The 27,656-nt window shown below is 37.6% G+C and overlaps 1 protein-coding gene across 14 annotated transcripts; it reads right to left on the reverse strand.

Annotated features, from left to right (window-relative positions):
* Positions 1–215: 215 nt before the first annotated feature.
* LOC124310112 (heterogeneous nuclear ribonucleoprotein R-like) lies at positions 216–27,656 on the reverse strand. Of its 14 annotated transcripts, none has more exons than XM_046773742.1 (13): positions 27,064–27,656; positions 18,899–19,284; positions 18,283–18,390; positions 17,874–18,050; positions 16,064–16,199; positions 12,212–12,417; positions 11,669–11,818; positions 11,440–11,585; positions 11,224–11,342; positions 7,266–7,280; positions 6,553–6,701; positions 4,351–4,513; positions 216–3,252 (listed from the first exon to the last, which is right to left on the reverse strand). In XM_046773742.1, the coding sequence occupies exons 2-13, from the start codon at positions 19,280–19,282 to the stop codon at positions 3,008–3,010; spliced, it is 1,998 nt and encodes a 665-aa protein (XP_046629698.1). In that variant the 5' UTR covers positions 19,283–19,284; positions 27,064–27,656; the 3' UTR covers positions 216–3,007. The 14 variants fall into 14 exon arrangements, with proteins under 14 accessions (XP_046629698.1, XP_046629689.1, XP_046629692.1 ...); XM_046773733.1 differs by lacking the exons at positions 16,064–16,199; positions 27,064–27,656 and adding exons at positions 15,197–15,332; positions 20,472–21,002; XM_046773736.1 differs by lacking the exon at positions 27,064–27,656 and adding an exon at positions 20,472–21,000 and having other exon boundaries at positions 216–3,249; positions 4,360–4,513.

A 27,656-nucleotide genomic window follows, 5' to 3' on the forward strand; every position in this document is an offset into this window, starting at 1 on the left:
AAGGGTGCATGACTACGGCGTTGTCATTCACAGTGATGCATTATCCTAAGTATGACCGCTTCCCAAGGCATCCCAGCTTCCACTGTTCGCCATATAAAAGATTAGAGTGAAAATATGGGATGCCTGTTTAAAAAAAAGGGTAGGGTCAATCGTATCGTAACGCTAGTACCTAGATCAGTCTAAAGTCTCGTCACTGCAAGTTTCGACCGCCTCACGTGTCATGGTCCCATTGCCCTAGTCAAATACCAATCTGTAATCACATCTTGAGTGTATTCTTCTTTTTTTTTTTTCTTACGCTACATTATGTATAGAATAAAATTTTAATCGACTCGGGCCAAAAATTTATATGTGAAATGTTATCATTCATCATGTCGTAAAAATCCACTCATTGTCAGTATAATTAGCAATATCATTCTTAATATATTGTTAATAATAATAGTATTGTATCATCAATATTATGCTTTTATAAATAGGATAGAAGGTAAACTAGTTTAGCATCGTGTTGTTTTACGCAAGATTTTTTGGAAGAGGGGATTTTCTCTCATTACAATATAATCGTATAAAGACGTCTACCGAGGCACAGTAATTATTATTGTTATTACTATTTCTAATATTATAATTATTATTATTATTATCATTATTATCAATAATAAATGTAGCACCTCATCGCTCTACTGCGATAACAGTGTATCAATGAGGGGGGAGGGGGGTTAGAGTTACGTAAAACATTAATAAAAGTTAACAAGATGCTCATAAATAAGGGGGGTTGCGAGCAATCAACCTTTATCCAGACATTTTTCCTGTTTTTTTCACTTCTTTTTTTATTTCATCACTTAGAAGTGATATTGGTTATCCATGATACAAGCCTTACTTTATTTATTACTATTGGTTTGCATTTGTGATTTATATTTCAATACCTCATTTATCATGATTATATCAGTGAGGTCGAATAGTATAATTGTATTATTTTTGTATAGATTAGAGAATGGTTTGCATTCTCCCATTTAGTAGAGAAGCCCCGAGGTTTTCTTTTCTAATTACTTATTCATGATTCCATGGGCTAATAAACTCGTACCTTGTGAAGAAATTGTGTATTGTGTATCGTTTATTTAATTTTTTTTTTGTTTTTTTTTTCCAATCATTTTTAATCCTTTTTTGTTTCATTTCTTTGTTCAGGGGGTGCTGGTAATATGTACGTTTCAATAGATTCTATTTCATCTTGATTTATCTCCAGAACAAGGGGGTTGTCTGGGCTCCAGGGACAGCGACCCGACTATAGCCCGCACTTACAACTCTTATCAATTAACTAACAGGCTAACAATAATAACAAAGTCAACACCCAAAAGTGTGTGCTGTATGTGTTTCATGCATTGTATACACTGCGTACATTTATCAATCTATTTTCAATCTGTAACTACCATTATCAATTGAGTTTCAAGTCATCATCAAGTTTTCGTTTCCATAGTCAGATTTTCTCTACCGTACATATTTGAATTTTGCGGAAAATTCCGAAAAAAATGGCTTTCTTAATATTCTCTCACACGTTTAACTCTTTTTAATAACTTATTTATCAATCATTTCTCTTTATTCATACTTTCTAGTACTCGTCTTCCCTTATTAAATAGTTTATTTTATAAAAACTTTAATCCTTTTTTTTCTTTCCTTGGTGCAAATACGCATTTACAACAAATAAATATAAGATAATTTAGACGTATGTATTTTATATATTTTTCTGGATACTGTAATTGAAAGACCTAATGAACAAGAGGTTTTTTTTAGACTGTCTCATCTCCACTTCTTTCAATACTATATAGCAATCTAGCAATCTCACTTCCTTACGTGACCTTAATTAAAAAAACTTGTGGAGAGATCGTTAGACAAAGGATTACTCCATTGGTGCATAACAATCTCTGCCTCTCACCAAATATGCCTGACCCTTAATAATAATAGTTTCACTGACTGTACACATTATAGACCAACAATAGAAGGTCTAGCAGCGCTTGGCGCACTATCACGCACACATACACACACAGACACACTCTACCTTTCTCTCTGTTCGTCTATCGCGTCTTCTCGTTCACTCTTCAATGTTACTTCATCTTAGAACCTACGCATCACGTAATAATTTGCAGGCTCCAACGAGTCCCACTTTACTTAATACGAGCCATCACAATCCCAATGTCAACATCGCCGACAGTTCTTCTTTTCTATTACTCTCTCATTTCCTTAGTTTGGCAGTAGTAAACAATGTGACGATGCAATAGTAGGAGTAATAGTAGGAGCAGTAGTAGGAGCAGTAGTAGTAGCAGTAACAGCAGCAGTAGAAGTAGTATAAGTATCGGTAGTGGTGGTTGTAGTTGTGGTGGTAGTTAGTAGTTAGTAGCAGTAGCAGTAGCAGTAGCAGTATCAGTAGCAGTAGCAGTAGCAGTAGCAGTAGCAGTAGCAGTAGCAGTGGTGGCCTAACAGTAGAAGCAGAAGTAGCAGTAGCAGTAGCAGTAGCAGTAGCAGTAGCAGTAGCAGTAGCAGTAGCAGTAGCAATAACAGCAGCAGCAGCAGTAGTAGTAGTAACAGTAACAGTAGCTAAAAAGTAATTAGTAGTGGTTGCCGTAGCCGTAGCCCCAGCCGTAGTCTTAGCCGTAGTTGTAGTTCTAGTAGCAGTAGCAGTAGCAGTAGCAGTAGCGGTAGCAGTAGCAGTAGCTGTAGCTGTAGCAGCAGCAGCAGTAACAGTAGAAGTAACAGTAGTACTAATAGTAATGTTACTTAGAATAGTTATATAATTAATTTAATAATAGTACGGGGTGGTTGGGTAGTCACTCCAGCGTAACATAGTCTCAGTGGCACATCACTGTACTTAAAAATCACAACGACGAACAATGGTGGTGGCGCATAGCACAGCGGCCTTGACGGCTGGTTGTTTCATTACATTTAAAATAGTTGGTTGGTAATAATATAATAGTACGGATGGGTTGCGTTATCATTAGCTTATTCACTCACAGACTGGTAGAAGTTAGCTCCAGGATTGATAAGAATCTTGATACCATTGATGATCATCGTTGGAGGCACCTCCAACAGTGGTACCCCTGTCACCAAACCCAGTGCCACTGCCGCCGCCACCACCACCATTCACACTCGCCAATCTGTACGAATTCCCCAATGGCTGTTGGGCGAGGGGCTGGTTTCCCCAGCTGCTCTGGAAGCGACGTTTACATTCCCCCTGGTTCTGGTGACCCCCGTCAAATTTTCGCTTACCTGCTGTGAAGAAAATGTGTTACATATAAGAAACTAGGTTTCACATTCCCAAGGAAATAGCATACTAAATTTAACACGGAATTTCGCTGAAATTGATATCCAAATAGTGTTCACCAAGGGGAGTAGCTTTTTCAACCAAGTCTCAGCTCTCGTTGTGAGTGACACATTGTCGGATTCCTCTAAATATTGCCACACTTATAAATTAAGTTAGGTTGGATATTTATTTAATATTTTATATTTATTAATATTGGTTGGATAGGTCAGATGTGCCTTGGAGGGAAGAGGAGATGAGTAATTTACTATAAAGTAAATAATACATGAATCAACTAAACGCAATAAAATTTGGAACTGAACCTTGCGCCTGAGAAAGATTGCCGCATTACATAGCTTTCATCTCAATATATTGTAAGATAATATACTTCTAAAACTGAAAATTTTTCTTACAGAAGTCTCAAAGATTCGATTGCTTCGTTTGTATTGAAAATTCAATGCACGACACCGGCAAGTTTATAGATCTGAACCTTACTTCTTTTATCTTGATGTACTCGACTAATCTTTACCCCTGCTATTAGACCGACCAATGCTGCGATAATTTCCTCAGCACAGAGAACGCTTCACACCAGCTCATTTTGCAATAGCACCTTGGCAGGTGACAGTGCCCTGTTATTGTTAACTGAGGTAGCCTGGTCTGAATCAAATTGAATAGGTGAAGCTGTTCTGTGTTGCTAATTAATTTATTATCGAATGCTTCAAAAACTGCTTTAGCAAGAGTAATGAATTATCAATAGCTACGTCGTGGAGAATCGCCTTATGGCAATGGCGTATTGTAAGAAACATATTTAAAATAGAATATATAAATAGGAGAAGTGAAGTGCACTCTGAAAGCTGAATTTATAATGTGATACAATGGTGAAACGATAGTTTTTTGAAACTATTTAAGCAACATTGGTAAAAAGTACTTATAACTACACCGTTAGGCAAGCTAGCGGCAAATTTAGTAGCGACGAGCATATAACAGTTTGCAAAGTAATATAGTCCGAGTAGCATTAACTTAATTAGAATATTATTACGAAAAAGATGATTCGTTGTGGAGATACAGACCATCCTCACCTGGTAAACTTCCCTTGGCGCGGACCCCCCCACGAGCGGCTGGCCGCTGAGCCCCACGGGTCCCTGAGGTTGCGGGGTTGCGCCCCCCCCTGACCGGGCCACGGGCCTGGGAGCCACCGACCCTGCCACGTGGCATTACGCCACGCCCACCAGCCTGACCAAACAACACACACCCAATCGTTACCCCTCTGGTGCTTATTTCACTTAACATCATCATTATCTTACAATCAAAAGGTGAGGCACCCCCACCCCCCTTCCCCCCTTCGATCATGTTCATCTTTGTTTTTTTTTACATTTAATCTTCGAAATTGTCTCCTTCATTGTAATTCCCCTCTTTGATTGGCTAATTCATATTGTTTACTGTGCAACACGCTGACATTGTCAATTTATTCTCCGTCATCAACTAGTTTATGTAAAAGATGACATTTAGGGCAATTTATTTGATGCTGAACGTGACACCCGGTTGAAAGAGAGCCACTTATGCGGGTGCAAGATAGAACGACTGCGTTAGTCGTGCTAGTGTTCAACAACAAATAAACAACTCTATCTGCTACAAGAGCCGAGATATTTCACCCAAGATTAATACTTTTTGCATTCAGCGTTAGCAGAGTTATCCAAATTTAAGCCAAAGCAGACCGGATTTGGGGTGAAGGAACTTGAAGCGACACAACTACTGCATTGGCAGCTAGATTATTGTTAATCAAACATAAGCAGAGCACTGTAACTATCAACTAATTCTAAGCGTAAGCAGATAGAGTATGCTGAAGCAAGCAAGAGAGTTTTAATTTAGATGAGTAGGGTTCTGGTTAAATACCAGTCAATCTACAGGGACATTTATTAGTTGCTGAACACGAGACCCGGGTGAGAGACAGCCAGATAGACCAACTGTGGCAATTGCGCTTATAATCAGCAACGAATAAATGACCCTGTACATAAAAGTACATTTATATGTACATATGTCACGTTTTATCTCATTCCCTTTTCTATCCATGGACCGTCGTACCTTTGCAAGTAATTATTAAATGTAATATAATAAATTCTCTATATCATACATCAGTCTTGACTTTCTTCCAAGTTCCGCATGGCGTTATCCTTAACTCCGAATTATGTCCTTTGTCTGCAACCAATCTTTTCTCCTCACATGGACTATGTATTACAAATACGCAAATTGACCAAGAAGCTCACTGATTTGCAATTGATCAGATAATTGATTGACTGTTAATAGGTGTTAAAAATTGTCCACCCAGATGCATTTGGAGAAAAGATCAATTTCAAGTGTTATAAAAAATGACATCGATGTTTCAATCTTGTTCGCACAGGGTGACCAATGCTCCTGTATTTTGGATAACCCTGCAACTTGACATAAAAAAAATATATCATATCCGAGCCACGAGACGCGACGTCGCTCTACAGATAGATAATGAATCAGTAATTGAGGAATGAATTTTAGTTGAATGGAAGTTGGAAATGAGGTAAAGAAAGCTCCTTATACACTGCATTCTACCTATAACTATAAATTCACCTGGCATAACGATGGGTATTATTAGGCAATCCTGCAACACTGAAAAGAACCGCGTTTTTTTTTTTTCCACCAGCTACAGAATGACATCTTTGTAACATCAATTCCTCTTTTTTATTATAAAATTATTTTCATTGCTTTTCCCGGCTTCACTTTGGCTGTAATTTAGAATGGGTCTACCATGGCTCAGATATGATTTGCAAGCAATTTGAGAGTGGCAACGTGTTCGGAGTTAGAAAACTTAGTGATGAACATTCTGGCGTTAGTTGACTGGGAACAAGATATTGGGAGCATGAGAGGGAGGGGGTAACGATGTGGTGTACAACAAATTATATGCCTGGCATTGTGTTGAACATTTACTCACAGATGTATCACACGTTCAATGAATTTTTGTAGGGAAAAACCGCCGCGAGTGCTGGGCGTTGCCCACCAAATCTGGATGTTAGTTAGAAACATTGCACCCCAGCGTTAGTATTTACTAAAGCTAGCACGATCGGTTAGAAAATATTGTTAATAATACTAAAAGGTGGATGGATGGCGGAGACAGCAAATTGGATGTACATAATATAGTAGGAATCCGCGAACACTGTGCCACAGTCAAACTACTGCTGATATCAAAGTAATATGATTCAAGAACGAAAACGACTTTAAAACCATTAAAAAAGGCGACCCACCGGTTGAGGCTGCCTGCCCCTCCCTCTGGCAGGTGGCGGAGGCGGCGCGTAATCGAAATAGTAATCTTCGTATCGATAATAGTCATCGTAATATGGATCACTGTAGCCACCTCGATAATCCCCATAACCGTAATAGTCGTAATCATAATCTATAAAAACACACATTACAAATAGACCCAAATTTAGCCACGATGTATCCAATTGGCAACTTATTCAAATAAAGTACATAATAAAGGCATGCCGGGAAAAGAACATTTCTAATATGCCAATTTAAAAAAAAAAATTGACAGCAAAAAAAGAATTTTATTTATCAAAAAAATCACGATTCATCAAGAAACTTGGGCGAAACTGTAACATGTCATTATATCGAAACATAATTACAGTATCGCGTGTATTGATTGATTGAAAGCTGGCAGTGATCACTCTATCATCACCATTAGTTAAGAATCTATACAATACGAGTCATTGAAAATTTGTGCTTGTAATTACATATTACGGAGAATAATTTTGTTATAACTTAACTTTGATATTACACTGTTCCAATTAAAAGTAAGAATACAATTATCTGCAAGCTAAGCTTAAGAATTTTCGACGACTCTATATTGTATAATTGTACGGTATAGTAACTTGTAATGAGATTCTGATAATAAAGAGCTGTTACAAAAAAATTACCAATCTACGACATAACATACAACGTCAACGTTGCAGCTTACCTATCTCCTTGACAGCTGTAATCAGATTTTATAATTGTTGTGCATACACCTCCTGACAAACAGTAACATATAGATACATGACCATATTTTTCCCTGGCATTGTGCACAACACATTATCACTCAAAATGAATAAATACCACAAGGGCACCAGAAACGTGTGTACAAAACAAACAATACACATGCATTTTTTTGGTAATTTGATAAAATACAAGGCTATGGAGGACGTCGAGTGTAGCGGGGCATGACAAGGTTGACTTTTTAAAAATGGTTAAAATACCTTTTTAACACTACCAACTCTCTCTGAGTGCAAGACTTCAGGTTTATTCTGTATATATTTAATCATAAGTACTTAAACCATTTTGTTTCTTCTATGGATATTGCGTAATACTTGAGTTGAAACCACAATTCAGAGGAAAAAAAAAATCAGTTTCACATATCAGTAGCAACTGGCGAAATTTGTGATGTACGTGACATTTTTTTTAACAATTTGGGAAAGTCAGTCTAGAGAATTATTCCAGCAGTTGCAATTAATTATTACTATTCGCTTGGCAAAACCTAATGCAGTTTAGGATATTGGGATCTTAGGATGTTATTGATTAAGGATGAATGTTATTCAACTTAAAATCATTTCAAATATTTCATATACCATTCTTCACCCAACAATCCTGGAACCAATTTTCGGTTTTTTCTGCTATTCTCAACTCTTATTCTATATGACAAGAGATGATCTGCAAGATGTTAAATATTCTACTGTATTGGTCTTACGATTAGGGAGAGAATTGAGGAAAAAATTGTTCTCCATTTCTATGCATAACAGTTTTAACTTTGTTCGATAGTTTTTCTAACTTGTAAAGTGATAATTAAAAATCTAAAAAGCGTTAACGACACCAGCAAGTAAAAATGTCCGAAAAAATATCAGTTAGAGTTAGAGTAGTTTGTTCAACCCTGGAAAAGTAATTTTGTCGAAAAAACCATGTATTTCCAGGTTTCATGTCGGATTAATCCCATAGTAATAATGCCGACCAATAATTGAATGTAGATTCGGAAAAAAACATATATTAAAGAAAGAAAAAATTCAAATTTTCCAATTTGTTTAATCGTCACTCTTTTCGAACCCCATTCTACGAAATCTCGTTCTACTGGACAGGAAGAAATTTCGACGGAATGAATAAAACCTAATATGGTAACCTGGGTGAAGAATGGTGGATTGAGTAGTGTATTATAAATATTTAGCTTTTCAAACTTCAACAATTTTTTCACACTTTATGGTTTACCTATCATGCGCATAAGCATTAGGTATTTCATCAAGTAAAGTGATGGAAGACCCCAAAAAGCATGCGGGATATAGTTTGTGTGATGGGTGAGTTATGTTTACCAAAATTTGTAGGGTCTGAAAAACTGATTAGAAATGTGAAAATGACATTCGATAATTGAATGAACGGTTTATACACTTAGTAATTTGAATACCTAAGTATATTATGGCACAACAAATGACTATTTCTTTCAATGTGTTATGAAAGAAATTCAATCACATTGCGCCCTTACATATTGGTATGAATTTCAGGAATATGACTCAAAATTAATGAATACTAGAGAATGTGACACAGATGTTAATCAGCTAATGTTAAACTTTGCAAAACTTATTTTTGCGATTATTCTGGATAAAAAAAAAAAAAAAAAAAATTTAAATGCTTGCAAAAACCACGAGGGATAAATTACTGAATGAGTTGAAGCTAACAGTCAACCAATTCCTTATAAAATAAATTATGGTATTCCAGAACAGGCGGATAGTAAAACCCACGCCTAACTATATCATATTCTCATCATCTCCTGAATAGAGAACGAAATTGAGGTATTGTCGGGCCTGAGTTATTACAAAATTTTATGTTTAAGCTAATCTAATTCAAAGTCTAATAATATGTAAGACATATGGAATAAAGATGAGTACATTCCCGAGAACTCTTTTCTCTCATGTACAAAATGTCAGATTAGCTCAGAAAAATATAATTTTTAATACCTCGGCCACGCAAATTAACAGGCTTCAATCTTGTTTCACCTAATGCCTGACTGTCATCATCCTGATATTTATACAATTTTTTTCCCACAAGAACTCTGTAAAATAAAGTATCGACCTACTTCAGCATTTTTCTAATTTGATTGAAGCTATCGGTAATATGAACTTTTTCTAGTTACCTAATGACATTTTTACGAATAGTCCAGATAATTATTTTCAAACAGCTTCAACGTCTGACCCATTAAAGACATTGATCGCCAAAGAGCAAGCACCGAATTAAGAAATATTATACGGGTCAGACGGCACGATATATGAGGTACCGGTACTAATAGTCAACCATTGAAACAAGTGTGCACTAAATATTACGTCCTTTTTCTACTTTCTAGAAAACAGTTTTGGCAACATTGAGCGATGATGACATTTTACTATTAGACGAAACTAGACGAAATCCGCCAATTTCAATACATAAGATTCCTTCAGGCATGGTTTCTTTAAGCTACCTGTTGCGAAACCACTTCTTTTATCAACCATTTTGAGTTTGCCTCCACCGTAAGTGTAAAATGCCCGCTTGAACAGATACATACACGCACGCGCACGCGCGTGCTCTCTGACGCTCACACTCGATCTTTCTCTCTATCTGTTTCTTGCCCCCTATGCATACTGTCAATGTCGATGAAGCGGCCCCCGATGTACCCATTGAGGGCATACCCATTGCATTTAGGGTAAGCTATGAAATCAACTCAAAGGGCAAGCAGGGCTTAAGCACGAACGCGCGCGTGCGATTGAATATCTATCATTTTTACAATTTATATATGTAAGTATAAATATAAGAATTAATAGGGAATTCTACCAATGATCAGCACAACTTCGATGCACCGGAAAATTGAATTTGTCGCAATTTGGATGGTCCGCTACTTACTGCAAATTGAATTTTATCTGAAATTTGTGGGAATCCCATCGGAAACAGCATCACTTGCCCTCGTACGAACAAAGCAAATGCGATTACTTTGTGTACTGACAAAAATTAAGAGTAATTCAACTCAAATTTTATAGCAGTAATTTCCCCACAATTTTTTGTAATTTACGGAATATCATGACTCTATTATTAATCCATTATGATTACAAGTGAATTGATATTACCCTGGATGATAATAATAATTCAATCACCCATCTCAATTCCATTACAGATATGCCTAAGTAACCTTCGAAAAATGCATACATATTCATTAAATATATTTATTTTAAAGGTTATTCTGCAAAACAATGAAATAAAGTTATTTCGTAAAAAAAATTTAGGGATTTTTCAATTTTTTCTTTTTATTCAAAATGTAAAGAAAGGTACTGATTGAAGATCATAGTTGTCATTATCAAAGAGTATGTTCCTCGATACTTTCCATTGGTATTAATTTAATCAAACATATCATTTCTGGATGCCAGTTTGAAAGGGAATCGAAAGGTCACAGGTTAGCCATCTCTTAACCCAGATTATTCATAATTAAAAATACACAACAGACTATCAAGGTTAAAGCAATACCCGTTTTTAGTGGTTAGAAAATGTGCTGATAATTGGTGGAATACATCTATATACAGTCTCATTTATTCATTGCTGAACGCGAAACCCAGGTGGGAAAGAGCTGCTTATACGTATGCTTCAGGAACGAGTAAATAAACCTGTATACAAATACACATGGAAAACGGTTTTCAAAATTTGTTTTCAATCAAAAAGAGACCACAGGGTTATGGATTATTCAAATAATCACAATCAAATCAATATAACGACAAATTTCTGCCTTAATTAATTAGAAGGAAAGAAAAATGTCATATGAAAACAATATTTGCAAGTTGATGCAATGGCTGGACAAATAAACAGCGATAAATAGGGAAGATGTTGGGCACATAAATTTTCAAATGTTAATTTTGGTTAATCAACTGCCCCCCACTTACCATAATCGCCACGACCCATGGCTCCACGTATACCAGCACCAGCGCCTCGAAGTCCTTGACCACCTGGGCCTCGAACTTGCATGGGACCTCCCATCATACTTGTATGAGACGGGGAACCTCTATAATTGATTTGTAACCACAGACAAGGCAGTTGCAACATTATTCCGTAGGATGAAGAAAATAGACAAAAGAAAATCATCGGTTACAAAATCTTACCCGCCGCGAACTTGCATCATTTGCAGCATTCTGCGTTCTCTATTTCGAAGGATTTCTTCTTTTTTCTTTTTGTCCGACGGTGGTTTTGCTAGTGAAACTTCTATGTAGGAACCACCCATTTCTTTTCCATTTAACTCGCGCATTGCCTATGTGAAATCAATTTCATAGAGAATACGTTTATTTATTTCCATTGTATATTGTAGTAATCAAAATAGAACCAGAATATTACCTTAACAGCATTATCCCTATCTTCAAAATGTATAAAGGCATAATCCTTGATTTTTTTCACCCTCTCAATTTTTCCAAATTGCTCAAAAGATTCCTTCAGTTTTTCTTCTGAGCAATCTTGTGTTAGATTCCTCACATATAGTACTCGTACCTGGTGATGAAAATAAAAGTAAATGTCTTACGTAATACTGTTTTACCACAAGGATTATTTGTGAACCTTGTGTTGCTCATATGCAGCATAGAGAACACACCAGATAATTTGCGTACATTTGGGAAAAAAAAAAAAAATTCTAGCGTGGTATATTTCTGTTTTTGACTATCCAAAATAATCATATAATTATTTTTAAAGCAAGAAATCTATCTTATACATCAGTTTCACCTTATTAGTAACATGGTCACATCGAAGCCAGCATGGAAGTATTTGAAAAGTTTGGGATATGCCTAATTAAGCCAAATCGAGCCATTTTTTCACAATAAACAGATTGGGAATTGAAAGGTTGAAATGATATGATGTACGCATAAAGATTGAAAGGGAAATATTTACTTTGGACATGGTTTGCTCATCAGGTTCTTCCTGAGGATCAGCCCAATCAACTATGATGTCACAACCCCAGACCTTGATACGACCAGTGCCTAATCTCCTCTTAGCAAGAGAGGCTGATTTATGAGACTCATACTCCAGAAAGCAGAATCCCCTGTTCTTCTTCTTGTCATCCGGTGAGCTGTAGATAATCACCTCTGTCAGGCCAGCTATATGGTGGAAAATCATATAAAACATAGGTAAGGCTCGTTTTGGAACATTTAAAGTGAAATAATAAAACTAAAAAGAACTACAGGAACAGAACGGAAAATCCGCAAAAACACAAGATAACAGATCTAGAGAATTGTATCATTTTTGGTTAAAAAAAAAAAAAAAATGTTGCTTCAGACAATCATTTACTATGCTGAATTACTCAACTTTCTCCAGTATTATAAATTCCTTTGAATACAATTTGCATTGTTTGATATCATTCAAATGATAAAAAGATTGGATTATTCTCAAAATAAAAATATTCCAGAATCACGTCACTGCTGCCTAAATATATCAAACTCTATTGGACGAGATATAATATATCCGAACAATAGGCAATACCTGTTTCTAAATATAGTCTAACGGGGTTCACTGACTTTCGTGCTTATCCCATACATAAATATGTGTGCATGTGTATACATATAGTATATACACACACGCGTACCACGCATAGATACATATTGGTACATAACGTCTGTGCTCCTTTGTATAGGTATTTAGGTATAACAGATTAAAAAAATATCTTTGCAACTGCTACCATCCCAAAAAAAAAAAAAAAAAGAAGAGAACTTGGATTCGTATATGCCTATATTGAAGATGACAACAGACCTAAGCTAATCAAATGATTTTCACGTGAATATGCTACCAAGGTAGTAACAAGATTGCAACTGTATTAAGTGAATGATAAGCACGAGTGTCAAGATGTTCTAGCAGGTTGAGAATTGAAAGTAATGAATAGTGGAAGTCTGCCAGACATAGCAATAATCCACTGTAGTTAGCATTTGTCGAAAACTGATTACAAAAAATTTCCTCGCAAGAGGAAATGCTGGCAACCTAAGATGAGATTTGATCTCAAAACTGAACAACAATATTTACTCAGCAAAGAGTAATTATTCAAGGTATAAAACAACGCCAAGCCATAAGATAGTCAAAATAACACTATAAAAAAAAATAATAATAATAAAAAAAAATAAAAAAAATTTCAATACCAATAAGATAAAATCACGATTGATCCAAGGTCCAACTTTAGTTTGGGTCAATGTTTTCTATATACACAAGTTTATTTTACTACTCTGCTGATAACTTTGCAATGTTTCCCTTATCCTCACGCTCATTCCCGTATACTGTAATTAAAGCATCTTGCAAATTTTCAAAACAGTTTAGTATCAAGTCTAAGCACTTAATCCTAAAGAGATTTCTACATGTTTATAAATTGTTCAGTCTATCATTGTTTACATGTGCGTGTACGAATGTCTGAACATACATGGGTGGACCAAAGGCTAGCTTAGTATTCTGGCAGTGTGATGTACGGTTAGAAAAATAATAATTTGTTTGTTGGACAGAAGACTTGATCTTGTCACATATCTGATCAGCATAAAAAGAATCGTGTTATCCAGAAAGTTACTACTTTACCATTTAGTAACAACACACAGATTAGCATGGATACATCAGACAACTCGAGTTCAAAAAAAAAAAAAGCAATGCCTGTGTCACACTATCTGATAAACTACGGTAATTCTCTGTACGACACTATACGTTTCTCCTTCCTCTCAGTTTAAATATACGAATAATGCAAACATGAATTGGGAGACAGGTATATTCTGTGAAGATATATTGTTGTCTGATCTTAGTAATTTAATGTGCACGTGTACATGCATATACATCTTGAAAATCGTGTATGTATGCATAAAAAATGCATACAGTGTAAACTCAGGTGTTGGCCTAGTATCTCTGAACTCTTACCAAATGTCACATAATAGTATAATATTGGCAATTGAACACGTGCGCACACTTCAAACATGTATATCTATCACTGGCCTCCTCTCTGTGTCCAGACTTCGAAAGTTAGTGTGAGAACTTTCAAGTGATCATTATATGCATAGGGAAATGGATTCTGAGACAGCCAATCTTTTTGGCAAAGCAGTTACATTGGAAATGCAGATTCAACCTGCAGTGCGACTGTCGGCTGATCGCTATGGGCTGAATCTGCATTGCCTATGTAAGGACTTATTGAAGAAGTTAGCCATCTCAGAATCCATTTCGCTGTGTGTACATGTATAAACATTCAACTGATGAAAATGAGTTACTTGTTCAATCGAACCTAAGTTGTGAAAAATCCTGGTATGACTTAGAATGTGACGAAGATTGAAAAGATTTTGATTTGCATAAAAGCATGTTGTAAATAATTTCAGTGTAAAGAATAGCACTTCCTAAACTTGTTTTATTAGTATTGAAATATTGAAGATACGTTTTGTTTGTGATTGCAACCATAACACAAGCTCTAACAATAAGAATATCAATGCACAGTAAATATCAAATGACACAAGTAACTATGTCAAGTATTTGAATGGGTGTCTATGCGCAAGTCTGTCCAACAATTTATTAATACATGGGTGTGAAGAATTTTTCTTTCATCTATCATGCAATTGCCAGACTCATAAACAAACTTGGGCAGGCCCTCTTTCCAGAAAATTTTCCATACCAGCTTTGAATAAATTATAAACTCCAGCATTTTTAAAATTTGTGAAATTTGGGGGATTTGATAAAAATTGCATTAAACATTGACTGGAGGTTAGAATGCGTTCCCAATGCTATGCAGTTGAACTTGAAACCATCTGGCGTCGTATCAACCGCATTAACCAACTGACTGGCTGACTGACTGACTAATTTAGACATTTTTCTCCCGATTGAACTTCTTTCAACCACTGCCTGCTGATTTAAGGGCATTTGTCAACTTACGTGCATGTTTTGTAAACTCTTCGAACAAGTCATCTCGGTCTCGATTCTTTGGAATATTTCCCACAAACAAGCGGTGATTGTTATAAGATACGGTAACACCAATCTTTTTGCCTTTCCGAATCTCATAATCATTTAGCTGTAAGAATAATGTGGAAGGAGAGAGCCAATTAAGCTTGCCTCTTGTGATTTCGCCTGCTTATCGGCTGACAGCAAAGTGAGGTATTGTAAAGTGATTCTAGGTAGTGGGTCGAAGGGAAGAGGTTGTGAGGAAACTTTACAGAGGACTGGTGGGAGTGCCTGTCCGTTTGTTAGCGAGCCATACGCCCCCGCGGTCCACGTAGGTCTCCCGTAACCCCCATGCTTGGGGCTTAGTCATGAGTCGCATTTCAAGTACATATCAAAGGTGCGCTGATGCTGAATAGTTATCTGTGATATCGACTTGATAAATACTCCAATTGATTCATTTTTCCAATATGTATTGGAAGATAAATTGGCGAGGAAGCATAAACGGTGAGACAAGATAGTTGATCTGACCGGAAGTATGCAGGTAACAGTGGAGCGAGGGACAGTAAAGAGCAGGAAGCAGAACATATAAGTCAACTCATAACTCGACCTATATATGAAAGGAAAAGAAGACATGGACCAGAGAGGTGTTACTAATCTCACTAATAAACCGAGAGGCAAGGAGACTGACTAGAATCGAAAGTGTCACTGATAGTTCGATCCTTGGATCGACTCGAGTTTTCCATAGTTTCATAGTTCCATACCATCTACAACCACTACTTAAAGCTACCAAACTCTTATGTGACAGTACAGGTAGACAGGTAGGTAGGTAGGTAGGTAACACACGCCTCGAATTCACTTTACCTGCTAATTTACCAAATTCGTCCGAGATCTCCTCTTTGCCTTTTGACTTTGGTATGTTCCCCACGAAAAGTCGTAGATTAGGAACACTAATGTTTACTTTCAGACTCTTGCCGGGTTTTATTTCGTGATTATCGAGCTGTGGGATGAAGAAAAACACACACATGCCTAATTTTGTTTGAAAGAATTGTTCCATATAGGTGATAAATTACGACAAATGGTTAAATTTCGGAAATGGTTCAAAATGTACAATTTAGCGGACAAAAGAAACGATGGAAAAAAAAATGGCATCAATAGTTAGCATGGCGTGGTCCGTGATACCGATTGATTGGCATGCGCTTTATCGCTCGAGTCTTCACAATATAGGAAACCGGCGTTCACATATCATGTATCCTGCAAAGAAATTTTAGTCTACCAATTTTTAAATTTTGTTAGCAAAATTGTCACTGTCCAATTAGGTGAAACCAATTAAGTAAATATACCCCTAACCAATTAAACCACACAAGATACATTTTCTTTTTCCTCTATTTGTTTGTTTTTCTCCTTGTTTTTCATTTTCATTTCTTTTCTTTTCTAATCGTTCATTACTCTTTTTGTAAGGTTCTCCACTCCCAATTTTGCCCACTGAGCAAAGAGGAGAGCTGGAAATTAAACTTGATCCATAGAACGTCGTTAATACATAGTACTGGTGGGACAAATTAGATGTCAAAGTAATTAACATGAAATAAATGGTCAGGGACATATATGTATAAGAATGGCAAATATGTGGACTGTTCGCAGAGTAAGCATCAATATTCAATTCCACTTTACACCCTGTCAAAAAAATTGGAAAAAAAATATTTTTTAAATAATAATAATCATGAGAATATTAATATGGCCAGAGAAAATACGTACTACAGAGAAAAAAAAAAGCAAGTAAGTACGAACACAGAACAAGCCACATAAAAAATAAAATTGTGCCCGTTCAAAATGTTTTCAAAGCATTATTTCTGGCAGACTGAAAATTAATCGATTCTTTTATTGAACTGTGTTTGAAAATCGTAGTACACCAAATCAAAATCTCCGAATCACAATCAAAAGATACATACGAGAGGGCGGGATTATTTTGATTAGACTTCATTGCAAATAAAAATTTTGAACTGATTGAACAAGTTCACGCTTCACTTGCTAGAACACAAGAGCCAAGACGAAAGCCGAAATACTAATGCTACAAACGTTTTGAACGAGAGCATGTTTTGGTAGCAATAACAATTTTGTAACATCTCTAAAAATTTTGTAAACAATAAATAAATAAATATATCCAATGGTTCCGTAGCGGCATGGTGTTAACTATGGGGTAAGAAAAATAGAGGTAAGTTGGTACACGTTATAAGAGTGGTTCTATAACAGTAGTCCAGGTAATTAAATATATATATATATTTAAATTGTTTATATATATTAAAATTGATTTGTCAAAATTGGTCATAGTAAAATATCTTTTTATTGATTGTTTAAAAAGTTGTGAAGTTTCGATTGACTACGGCCAATCATCAGGCAATAATTATTGACAATCCTATGAGCTTAACATGTTATTGTCTTGCCAAGTCAGGACAAAGTTTCACAAAAAATATTTTACCATGACCAATTACGACGAATCAATTGTAATATATAACCACAATGGTCACTAACTTCAAAAGCTGTTTGTGTGTGTGTGTGTGTGTGTGTGTGTGTGTGTGTGTGTGTGTGTGTGTGTGTGTGTGTGTGTGCGTGCGTGCGCGCGTGTGTGTGCAGCATAATATATATGCACATATACGTATTATGTACAGTCGCATACCTCTCTAACTGCCTGTTGAGCAGCTTCCCTGTTAGTGAACGTGATAAATGCATATCCCCTGTTGGAACCAGTCATGGGATCCATCATCAGTCTCAAATCCCAAATCATGCCACATTTCTCGAACAATGGAATTAATTCATCCTCGTACATATCTTTTGGAATTTTACCACAAAACACCTAAATGAAGAGTTAATCAGAAATACAACTGTATTATACATATCTGTATAATTAATTTTTATTACAACCTAGTCTTCATATCTGTCAGTTGTAGAACTTTTTTTTTTCTACTGTTGGCAGTATGTCGATTACACGCACCACCCTAAACTTTCTAAACTGCAGATTTTTACTCATAGATTTTTTCTTCCTATATTTTCACATCATGTTTTAACTATTCATGCGAGATTCCTACCTCACAACCATTCCCTGGTGTGGGACCCTCCCAACCTGGGGGAGGACCACCGTACTTTCTTTGACCAGTTGTAACATCTAAGGAATACCCAGTCCTCTCTAATATCATCTGGAATAAAAAAAAACATCAAATCGGTGCACATTTTATATCAACAATCAGTATCCCCATAATTTCATACTTTATCAAAATTGTCCTTATAATTTACTACAAAGTTCTAGAACTTCAATCATCTCCTACTGTGCATATGAAGTCTGTAAATGTGACTGGCAACTAATTATTTCACCTCAAGGCTATGAAAGCAACCCACTTGGACTAGCAGGCCAGGCAGCAAGCTGCGAGTAGTAAGCTATGGCTGTTCTGAGGGGGAGCAAAGTATATAGGCTTCTGGTGAAATCAAGTATTGTCTTTTGCATTAACAGATGGTATCGGTAGGAAAGAATCATTGACCGCATAGACAAACTACGACCCAATACGAAATCAGCCCATGGGATGGTTGTTTAAAAACTTTGTACGAATTATTTCCAGTTGAGAGTATTTGATCAACGTTGTTGCAATAATATTTTATGCATTTACATCAGCTGAGCATACATTTTTGATTAAAACTATAAACTTTTACCTTGATCTTGTCCTCATCGGGCGCTTTTGGAGTTGTGCTAGCCCCAGCTCCTTGACCGGCGCGACTCTTTTGTCTATAAGTTTTCATGACACCGCATAGGTAAGCGGACTTGTTCGAAACGTGCTCCAGATTGGACTCAAGAAATTGTGTGAGTACATTCAATGCACCGTCTACAGGAAATTCTTTCAGGGCATCCAGAGCTCTTTCATCAAGGTCTACGTGAGCCAATTTTCCAGTTTTGTAAATTTCGTCCAGCTTTCCTGCCACCTTCTCGTCGAGTCCGTACTGTACGAGTTTCGCGTAGTCCTCCGTTCTCTCGATGTATTCCATTCCGTCCTTTGGTTGCTTTTCCTCCATTTTTAATTCCCCATTCCCCTCTGCCATAGCTGCAACAATGGAATCGCGCATCACGAGTCACATTGGTTCCGGCACTTGTAACAATGATACACCTAACCGCAACTTTTCATATGCCCGAGAGTCGGAAGACTCAGCCGGATTTCAAAAGGATTGTTTATTTCTTTAAATTAAACCAAGAAACGCGCCGTTGAATACGCTGAACAAACGTGGATTTGAAGCTCGCGCCTGGCAATTCCATGCTCGATTGTAACAACTGAATGATGACAACAGACGATAGTCGTAGTCACAAGATATCACTGTGCACAAAGAAAAGTATAGTATTGAATAAACGAAGTGCTGGAGAAAATTGTAGAAAAATATATACATTAATAAAAAATACACACACACGTTACGTATGCAGAGGGATATGTCTAATATCTGAAGATAAGGAGAAAAAAAACTGGTCGCATCATTAAAAATAGACACATGCCCGCCCCCCGCCCCCCTTCAATTGAGCCGGACCTTTCATCGATGAGTCGACGAATTTGAACAAATAAGGCAGAGTATCGCACTAGGTTTTCCTTGCATTTTTCAGAAAAAAGAAAAAAAAAATGGATATTGCGAACCGCAAGGGGTAGCCGGCCGGCAAGAGGCTGCATCCCTTACGTCTTAAAGAATGCGATGCATTTCTGCACTCGACGCGTCACTTGAAAACAGCTCGCCGCGGAGGGATTATTGATATTTCACGGGTTAAAAAATTGATCATAAAAATATGAAAACAATATAGGTTCGCGTTATTGTCGACTAACACGGTTTTATTACCTCAGAAAATAACTGAACAGAATCCTCCGGTGAGGAAATGGCGGCAGACGTCAACGTGATCGCGTACTTCGGGGTTCACAAAACGACGCGCAAAGATAAGCTCAAACCCAGCGAGCTGCGTTGGCCATTTTCTTTTTACAAGAATCGCGGATTTGGATTGGCTCGCGCGAAAACTAAGAATAAAATAACCTGCCTGTGCAGTACATATGCAGTTTGCACTTGGCAAACAAGACGGCGGAAGATAGAACCAAGGACACTGACATAATTTTCGGTCAGAAACTGGCAAATAAGAGGGAACAAAGAGCTATCAAAATAATTCGTACCTCTTCCGATGGAAATATAATTTTGCGAAATGAAACAATTTTCAATACAAAGCACAATGATCAAGTATATTAATTTTTTTTAAAACTCATACATTTAACGCTCATAGTCATTAGAGGTGTGTTGAATTATTTTATAACGAGAACACTACCGAGTTATTATAGTTAACACGTTGTATTATAATATGGTTTTCAAATTTAGCCACTGCCTTGACGTGCGATAATTTATTTTTAATTATTGTTTTTAGTTTGAGTAGATCCGCGCAAAAATTGCATAGAATCACAATATATCGACGTCGAACCGATATTAAGTTTGATTTCACCAGTGTTTTGTAATTTCGCGTAGGCACTTTGGTGTTGCAATATTGCAATGATAGTATGGTCCGGGGCACAGCGTAGTTTTGATATCGTAGAGTGCCTACATAGCCGCGTAATGCATAAATTGGACTGTCGCCGAGAGAACGGTGCAATGGTGCAAGCCCTACAAAACCAAACCAGTTTGCTTGCTTGCGCCCCAATCCGATTCAACCGTCTGCTTTTCCTTGTCTTGCTTCGCGGTTCGCCGCCTGTGTGAGTTCACGTCGGTAGGTACACAAAACGTGCAAATGTATTCGCGCCCCACCTTGTTGCGCGGCTTTATGGAGATCACACACACGAGCCCGCGCCGCGCCGCGTGTGAAATCTCGTCATGTGTGCCTGCCTGCCTGCCTGCCTGGAGCGACGAGTCGACGAGCCGGGGCCGCGAACTCGCAGTCTCATCTTACACATGCCCAGACGCGTCGCCATGCGTGTGCGGATGTATACGTATATGTACCAGTGCAGAATGTTCAGGTGTACGTAAGTACCTCGCTTCCCAAGTATGCGTGGATCGAGGCGTTGTGCACACTGCACCCGCGTCCTTGCTTGCTGCGCTCGCGTCTCCAGAGTTGCAGAGACGGGGTACGCGATGCGTATACAGTATGGGTATGATCACATACTACCACACGACGGCCGCTGCAGATCGCATATGCATACGCGTGATCCAGAACCTGTTTCTTCGCACTTTTCGGCATTTCTACCGATTATTATCTTCATCCCCGAAACGCCGATCCGAAATTTGTAAAAAAAAAAAATAACATTCTTTTATCGTTAATGGGCCGACAACGTGCGCAACAGATTTTTATTTAACGATAAATAAATCGGTGACGTAGAAACGTCATTACGATTTTGCAGCAGTTCAGTTATTGCACTCGCCTCTTGTTCTTTTCAAGTCGCAGACGCGAGGCATGGTTGATTTTTAAATATGTTTTTTTTTTTCATGCCGTCGTAGTTGCATCGTGCGAAGAGGTCGAACTATAAGCGCTTTACGCTGTGCGCACATTGTATGTAACATTCGCATTACACAGGATAGATGCGCCGGTAAGACGGCTACCTCCGGTAGTCGGTCACTCACGACTTTAGCCCAAAATGATGTCGAAACTATGCCTGATTTAGGAAAAAAATTGTATGCCTTCGTCATTTTACAATCTTTCCCAAGGTAGATATGACTTATATTTTGTACAACAATCGAATACACTAGGCGTTTAGCGCGATAGAAGAACGTCGCGTAGCAGGTTGCACCGTGTGCAGTAGTTGGGTACAAAAAAAAACTTGTTTGGTCATACATCCAAAGGTAAGCTCAATACAAATTATAATATTTCATGACACTTGGACCGGGTGATGTAGCATCTGAATACCTCGTATTTACGTAGAATAGTAGTTTGAGGGCTCTCATATTTTTAGGTTAGAAATTGACCGACAGATTACAAGCGTAAAGACTGTACTCTGCCACGATGGCCGACTACTGATCATGATCGATTCGTGTATATTTCATAATGTAAACACATAAATCTATTTATTTATAGAGAAAAACATGATTAATATTCGTTGTCACTTGAAAATGTATTGTTATTTCGTTATTCCCTGTTACCCGAATTTTTCGATTATCTGAAGTAGGGCGGGTTCAAATAACTCGGAATAGCAAGGTTTTAACAGTAGCCATTAAGGATTTCAACCCGAATATGCAAGAGGCTAACACTTTTTCATACGACACTGCTGCATCCCCAACAACGCAGAAACGTGGTGCTCGTTAGCTGACTGGTTGAAATACATACATAAATACGTTGTACAGGGGAGGGCGGGCCAAAATGGGCCCCTGGATAAAAAAAAATGATTATCAAAAAAATTTCAAGATAACAATTATTAGTTTTGTTTTGGATTAAAAATAATTTTTAACGTGTCGGGCCTCTTTTGCCCTCCTCTCTTTCCTACACTAATATTATGCGTACCTACTACCATGAGCGGACGAAAAATATTACCCATTTCTTAGTTTCCCACGCATAAGTGTTCCATATGTATATGTACATGTACTGGACATGACATGCTGCACAGATACGAGAGACGTAAGAATTTGTAATAGTGAATCAGGTATCTTCTACGAATATATTAATGTCATAAGGACTGAAAAGTTTTTCGAAGGATGAGAGCGGATGAGTATTAGTTCCGTAACAGTCTTATCTCCTTACTCGAGAACTTGTCTTCCGAGTATGAGAATTTTTTTTCTGCAGGTAAACAGGGGTGAACCTGTGGGGCAACAATAATGCCTGTGTGAGCTAAAGGGGAATAGAAGCTGCAGGGGGTTGCACCACAAACTCTCCGGTCGAGGTCCAGCGTGTGAGACGCGGAATTAGCACGATAATACCATCCTAAATGTTATGTTCCATTAAGTTACAGCTTTGTTTTCACGCCGAGCCTGAAATTCAGTCTTGTTTCGAAGTCTTGTAACAATATTATACGTATGCAGAGTAGGTACGATATTTGAATTTGCGAGTTCTCACCAATCTAACGTAATGCTTCTTGTTTGAAAGATCGCCAGAATTCAGTTGCCCAAGTCGGCGTGCATATAATTATAATATTGGACGCCTATGTACAGATCATAGATATGATAATAATAATACTCTTTAACGTGGAGCCCGTCGTATCTGCACGACAGCGCCAGGACAAGCTGGACAATAATCACACGTTATAATTCCCCTTTTGACCTCACTGTCAAATCATGATTTTTTCCGAAAACAATTATAACGGATTGTATCACTATATAGAAAACTGCGCCAAAGCCATGAGTTTCGGTTTTTGTATTATCATCGCGTAAGAATTAGCGCCGTGGTACGAGTGGCAAATTTTTATATTCCCAAGATTGAATAACAGATTTAGCATATAAATTGTGGAAATTTATGAGTCAATGACTTGAATTGTTGATCGGTATCAATTTGTTGTACTACAGACCGAAAAGTTTTTCGAGTTTGACTCTAACTGTTTGCTTTCACTCCAGACGGCACAGGGTGAAGATAAAAAATATTTACAAATCAGTGATTATTTATTATTATTATAAACGCAGACATTGGAGTGCAAGTCCTTATTCGGGGTGTAGAAGAACTTTTTCCATGCCGCCCCCAAATTGACTTCAAATAATTGGAAAAGGATTCCCTAATTTTTCAGATCTTTATCTCAACTCCTTATGCTGTCCCACGAGGCTTTTATTTCGCCGTAAGAATATCATTGGATTTCGTGATCACTTTCTACTTTATTTTTTTTCACCGCCAACTTTCATGGGAAAAATCTGAATCAAACGGGGATTTATCAAGTATAATGAACTCTTTGAGGATATCTGAAAATAATTGAAAAATGAAGCTATCAGAAAGAAAAAATATTCTCAACAAGAGTTGATTATACTTGATAAATTCCCGTTTGACATTCATTGTCAGATTCTTCCCATGAAAATTGCCGTAAAAAATCAAGCATTAGTAATGGTCAAAATAAATGATATTTCAGTCGTTCGGTAAGTACCGACTATATAGTATTCTTTTAACTTCATACACGACACACCCGCAGACCCGGTATGAATGATACGTAGCTTGTCGGATTTTTAACACTTCTCAGATGGGTAACATGTCGCCACGGTAAGGATCCAACAAGCTGAGCAACGTGCGTACTTATGTATATATGCCTATATAGTGCACATATATATATATATATATATATATATATATATATATTATATAGGTATTATAGGTACCTTTACATATATATATATATATATATATATATATATATATATATATATATATATATACACAGCGCACGCATTAGGTATACAATATCACCGTGCGAACTCGGTACACCGGACGTCATACACGAGCAGCGTTGACGATTGTGCATTGTTATCTGCCCGCAGCTGTTGCGCCTGGTATGAGTTATTCAAATTCGGTACTAATACGCGCGAAATTCGTGTTTCTTACCGTGAGCCGGTCCCACAAGCTCATACATTTGGCAAATACCTATGCTGTGAGGTTTCGGTGAAGTGGGCTCCTCGAGCTTGTACAATAATGGGACCAACTTACAACGCATAGCGTGGCACAACACGAAAGTCCGTAGAACGGTCCAAAGGGCTCGTTTCACGGCATCCTCATTGTGTTAATATCTGCATGATTTATCGAATACTATAAGAAAAAACCACAGACTGTCAATTAGGATGCGTGTTTTATCAACATGGAGTTCAAGAACGATATAACAAGTAAACGTTTTGCCAATTCAATGATTTTGCCAATTTTTCAGATTCCCTTTCCGGCAACGTTATACTAATTTTGCCACCTCAAATTTCTTTTACGATGTTTCTTCCCGCATCAGTTGATGCAAACGTTTATCAAGTACATATGAATGAAAGTTTAGCATCAGCCAACTACGGCGAAAATTTTCTTAGATGTGGAATGCCAGTAAGATGCGTTATACCTAATTGGAGAAGGAAACAAAGAACAAAGAAACAGTCTATTTTCCGTACAATGTAAACCTACATATCAGAATACTGCTAGAGCGGAGAAAAACTTGAATCGTTTCAATGAAGAAATAATATATTGTGTAACAAGAAGGAAAACTTGGTATTTCCGGGCCGACGCGAGTATAAGGAGTAACCGCAAAAACCCCCCTTTTTTCGCCCCTTTTTGCGTAGTGTGTAGCAAGAACGGGGAAGGTCGTACAGAGGTCTCCGTGGGCTTGAATTAATCGTCATCAAAAATGTATGTGAACATATTTCGATTTTTTTCGATTTTGGGCGACTTACCCCTATTTTGGGGGTGAAGTATGTTTCACCCCCACGCTAGGGGTGTTTTTCCCTTTGAAGATATTTGGAAGAATATTCTTGATATTACTCCTGCCATGTGGAATTCCGCCAATTTCTCCCCAGATTATGTCGACCATTTTTGATTTTTCTTGTACTAAGGGTGGTTTTCACCCCCTGGGAAGGGTAGTTCTGAAATAAAAATGGTTCAAATCATCTCCATATGAATACAGAAAGTCAAATGATCCATTTTTTGAAGTCAGGTCTATAATCCTTAGGGTAGTAATAGTGATTTGAGTTTGCTTCGTGGTAGCTCAAAAATGCAAAGTTCTGACATACTTCACCCCCAAAATAGGGGTAAGTCGCGCAAAATCGAAAAAAATCGAAATATGCTCACCTACATTTTCGATGACGATTAATTTAAGCCCACGGAGACCTCTGTACGACCTTCCCCGTGCTTGCTACACACTACGCAAAAAGGGCGAATTTTACGGTCACTCTTTGCAATATGAGTCCTAGACGAGCCGAAGAGGAATATTGCAAATACGCGAAGCGAAAAGACCGTTGCCTCCTTGTTGCATCCGATTCTTTGTATAACCAGAGTGTGTTACGCGTTTTTTCACGAAGTTGTTTGCAACAGCGCATATGCGTGCAGTACAGAAAAACCACTTCTAATCCTAGGAATTAAAATAGTCTTCTCTTTACTCCGGCGTATAACGTGCATTCGCAGACTCACTTTACCGTCATGAAAACGGGTACTTTGTGTACGGGAAAATACGCATGAAAAAACGCGTTAACATGCTCGTGTTATGTAAAGACCCATCACACGTACGTGAGGATCCAGACAGAACTAATATCGGTTTCGTAAGTTTGACGCATTCCGATATAAGCTCAATAATACTTCTTACATTCTGTTTGAGAAAATAGACAACACCCTGCATATTCATAGGGGATCTTATCCCAAAATTTTTTTTTGGGAGGGTGTATATAGGTATACAAACTGTATTACCGCTGTATATCCCTGAACACTCTATAATAAAAATTTAGGACCGGATATCACGTGAATTTCTAGTGAATAATCTTTTAAAGACTAAATTTGAAGGTTTCGGTCAGATAGTATGTCAAAAAACGTATGTCACGATGTACTTTCAACTCGTGGAGTCAATCAGATAATCCGAGACGTAATCTTTATTTTCAGATCCTCGGATACAGAGCTCGATAATTTTTCCTACTCTCATCTTTGTTCCGAGAGTAAAATGTTCAGATGTTTAAGAATGGCGTTACTGTATAATAGAAGATTGATTATCCAAATCAATGGAGCTCGAGCCTAGTTCGAAATAACGAAAATTTTTTTAACGGACCAGTAATATGTTAGATGAAACGATATTGCATGGTAAAGCATATTAGAAACATGCCTCACGCACAGTTACATTATTTTTACACTGCACACATTGTGTGCTTTAATCCACGCCAACTACCTTTACCTGTGTTAAGTTAGTTAAAATATCGTGAATTTTAATACTAGACTGAATAAACCTTCTCTGATATCTTCTTACCCAACGCCTTGGTTATTCATTTCGTGATTTCGGGCCTTCATTCGGATAAAATAGGCCGTTAGCCGTGGTTCGGATAGTCGAGGTTCTACTGTATTTCACTTTGACAACGATTATTTAATCAACCGACAGTGATAGCTGTATATCGACGACTCCGAATACTTTCGATAGTGATTTTTGGGTTCATGAAATATACGTCCACCACTACTGGAACTCGTTCAAATCTTCCGACAATTTTTCGTGGCCGTTGAAATTTTGGTTCTTCAACGCCAGTATGACGAGCCATGCGTTCTTACGACTCCTAGTAGTTGGCTCGCTGCATTTCTCTCCGTTGTCAAACGTGTCAGCGAAACTCCATCTTGATTTACAGAGAGTACCAAGAGATGATCTTCGAGAGGACGGGTGCCACTGCCGTCTTCAGAACTTCTTACCGGTTGAAAAAATAAGTTACCAGGGAGCGCTTACTGAATCTGCGCTGTATGGGGTACAGCCGACACTTGTTGCTTCGGGAAGACCACGCCTGTTGTTATGAATCATTATTTCGCGATCTTGACTTCGGGAACCATGCGTAGGCACTTTGTACTAACACGAGTATA

This window comes from Neodiprion virginianus, chromosome 1 (assembly GCF_021901495.1).
Source record: "Neodiprion virginianus isolate iyNeoVirg1 chromosome 1, iyNeoVirg1.1, whole genome shotgun sequence".
Taxonomy (NCBI): Eukaryota; Metazoa; Arthropoda; class Insecta; order Hymenoptera; family Diprionidae; genus Neodiprion; species Neodiprion virginianus.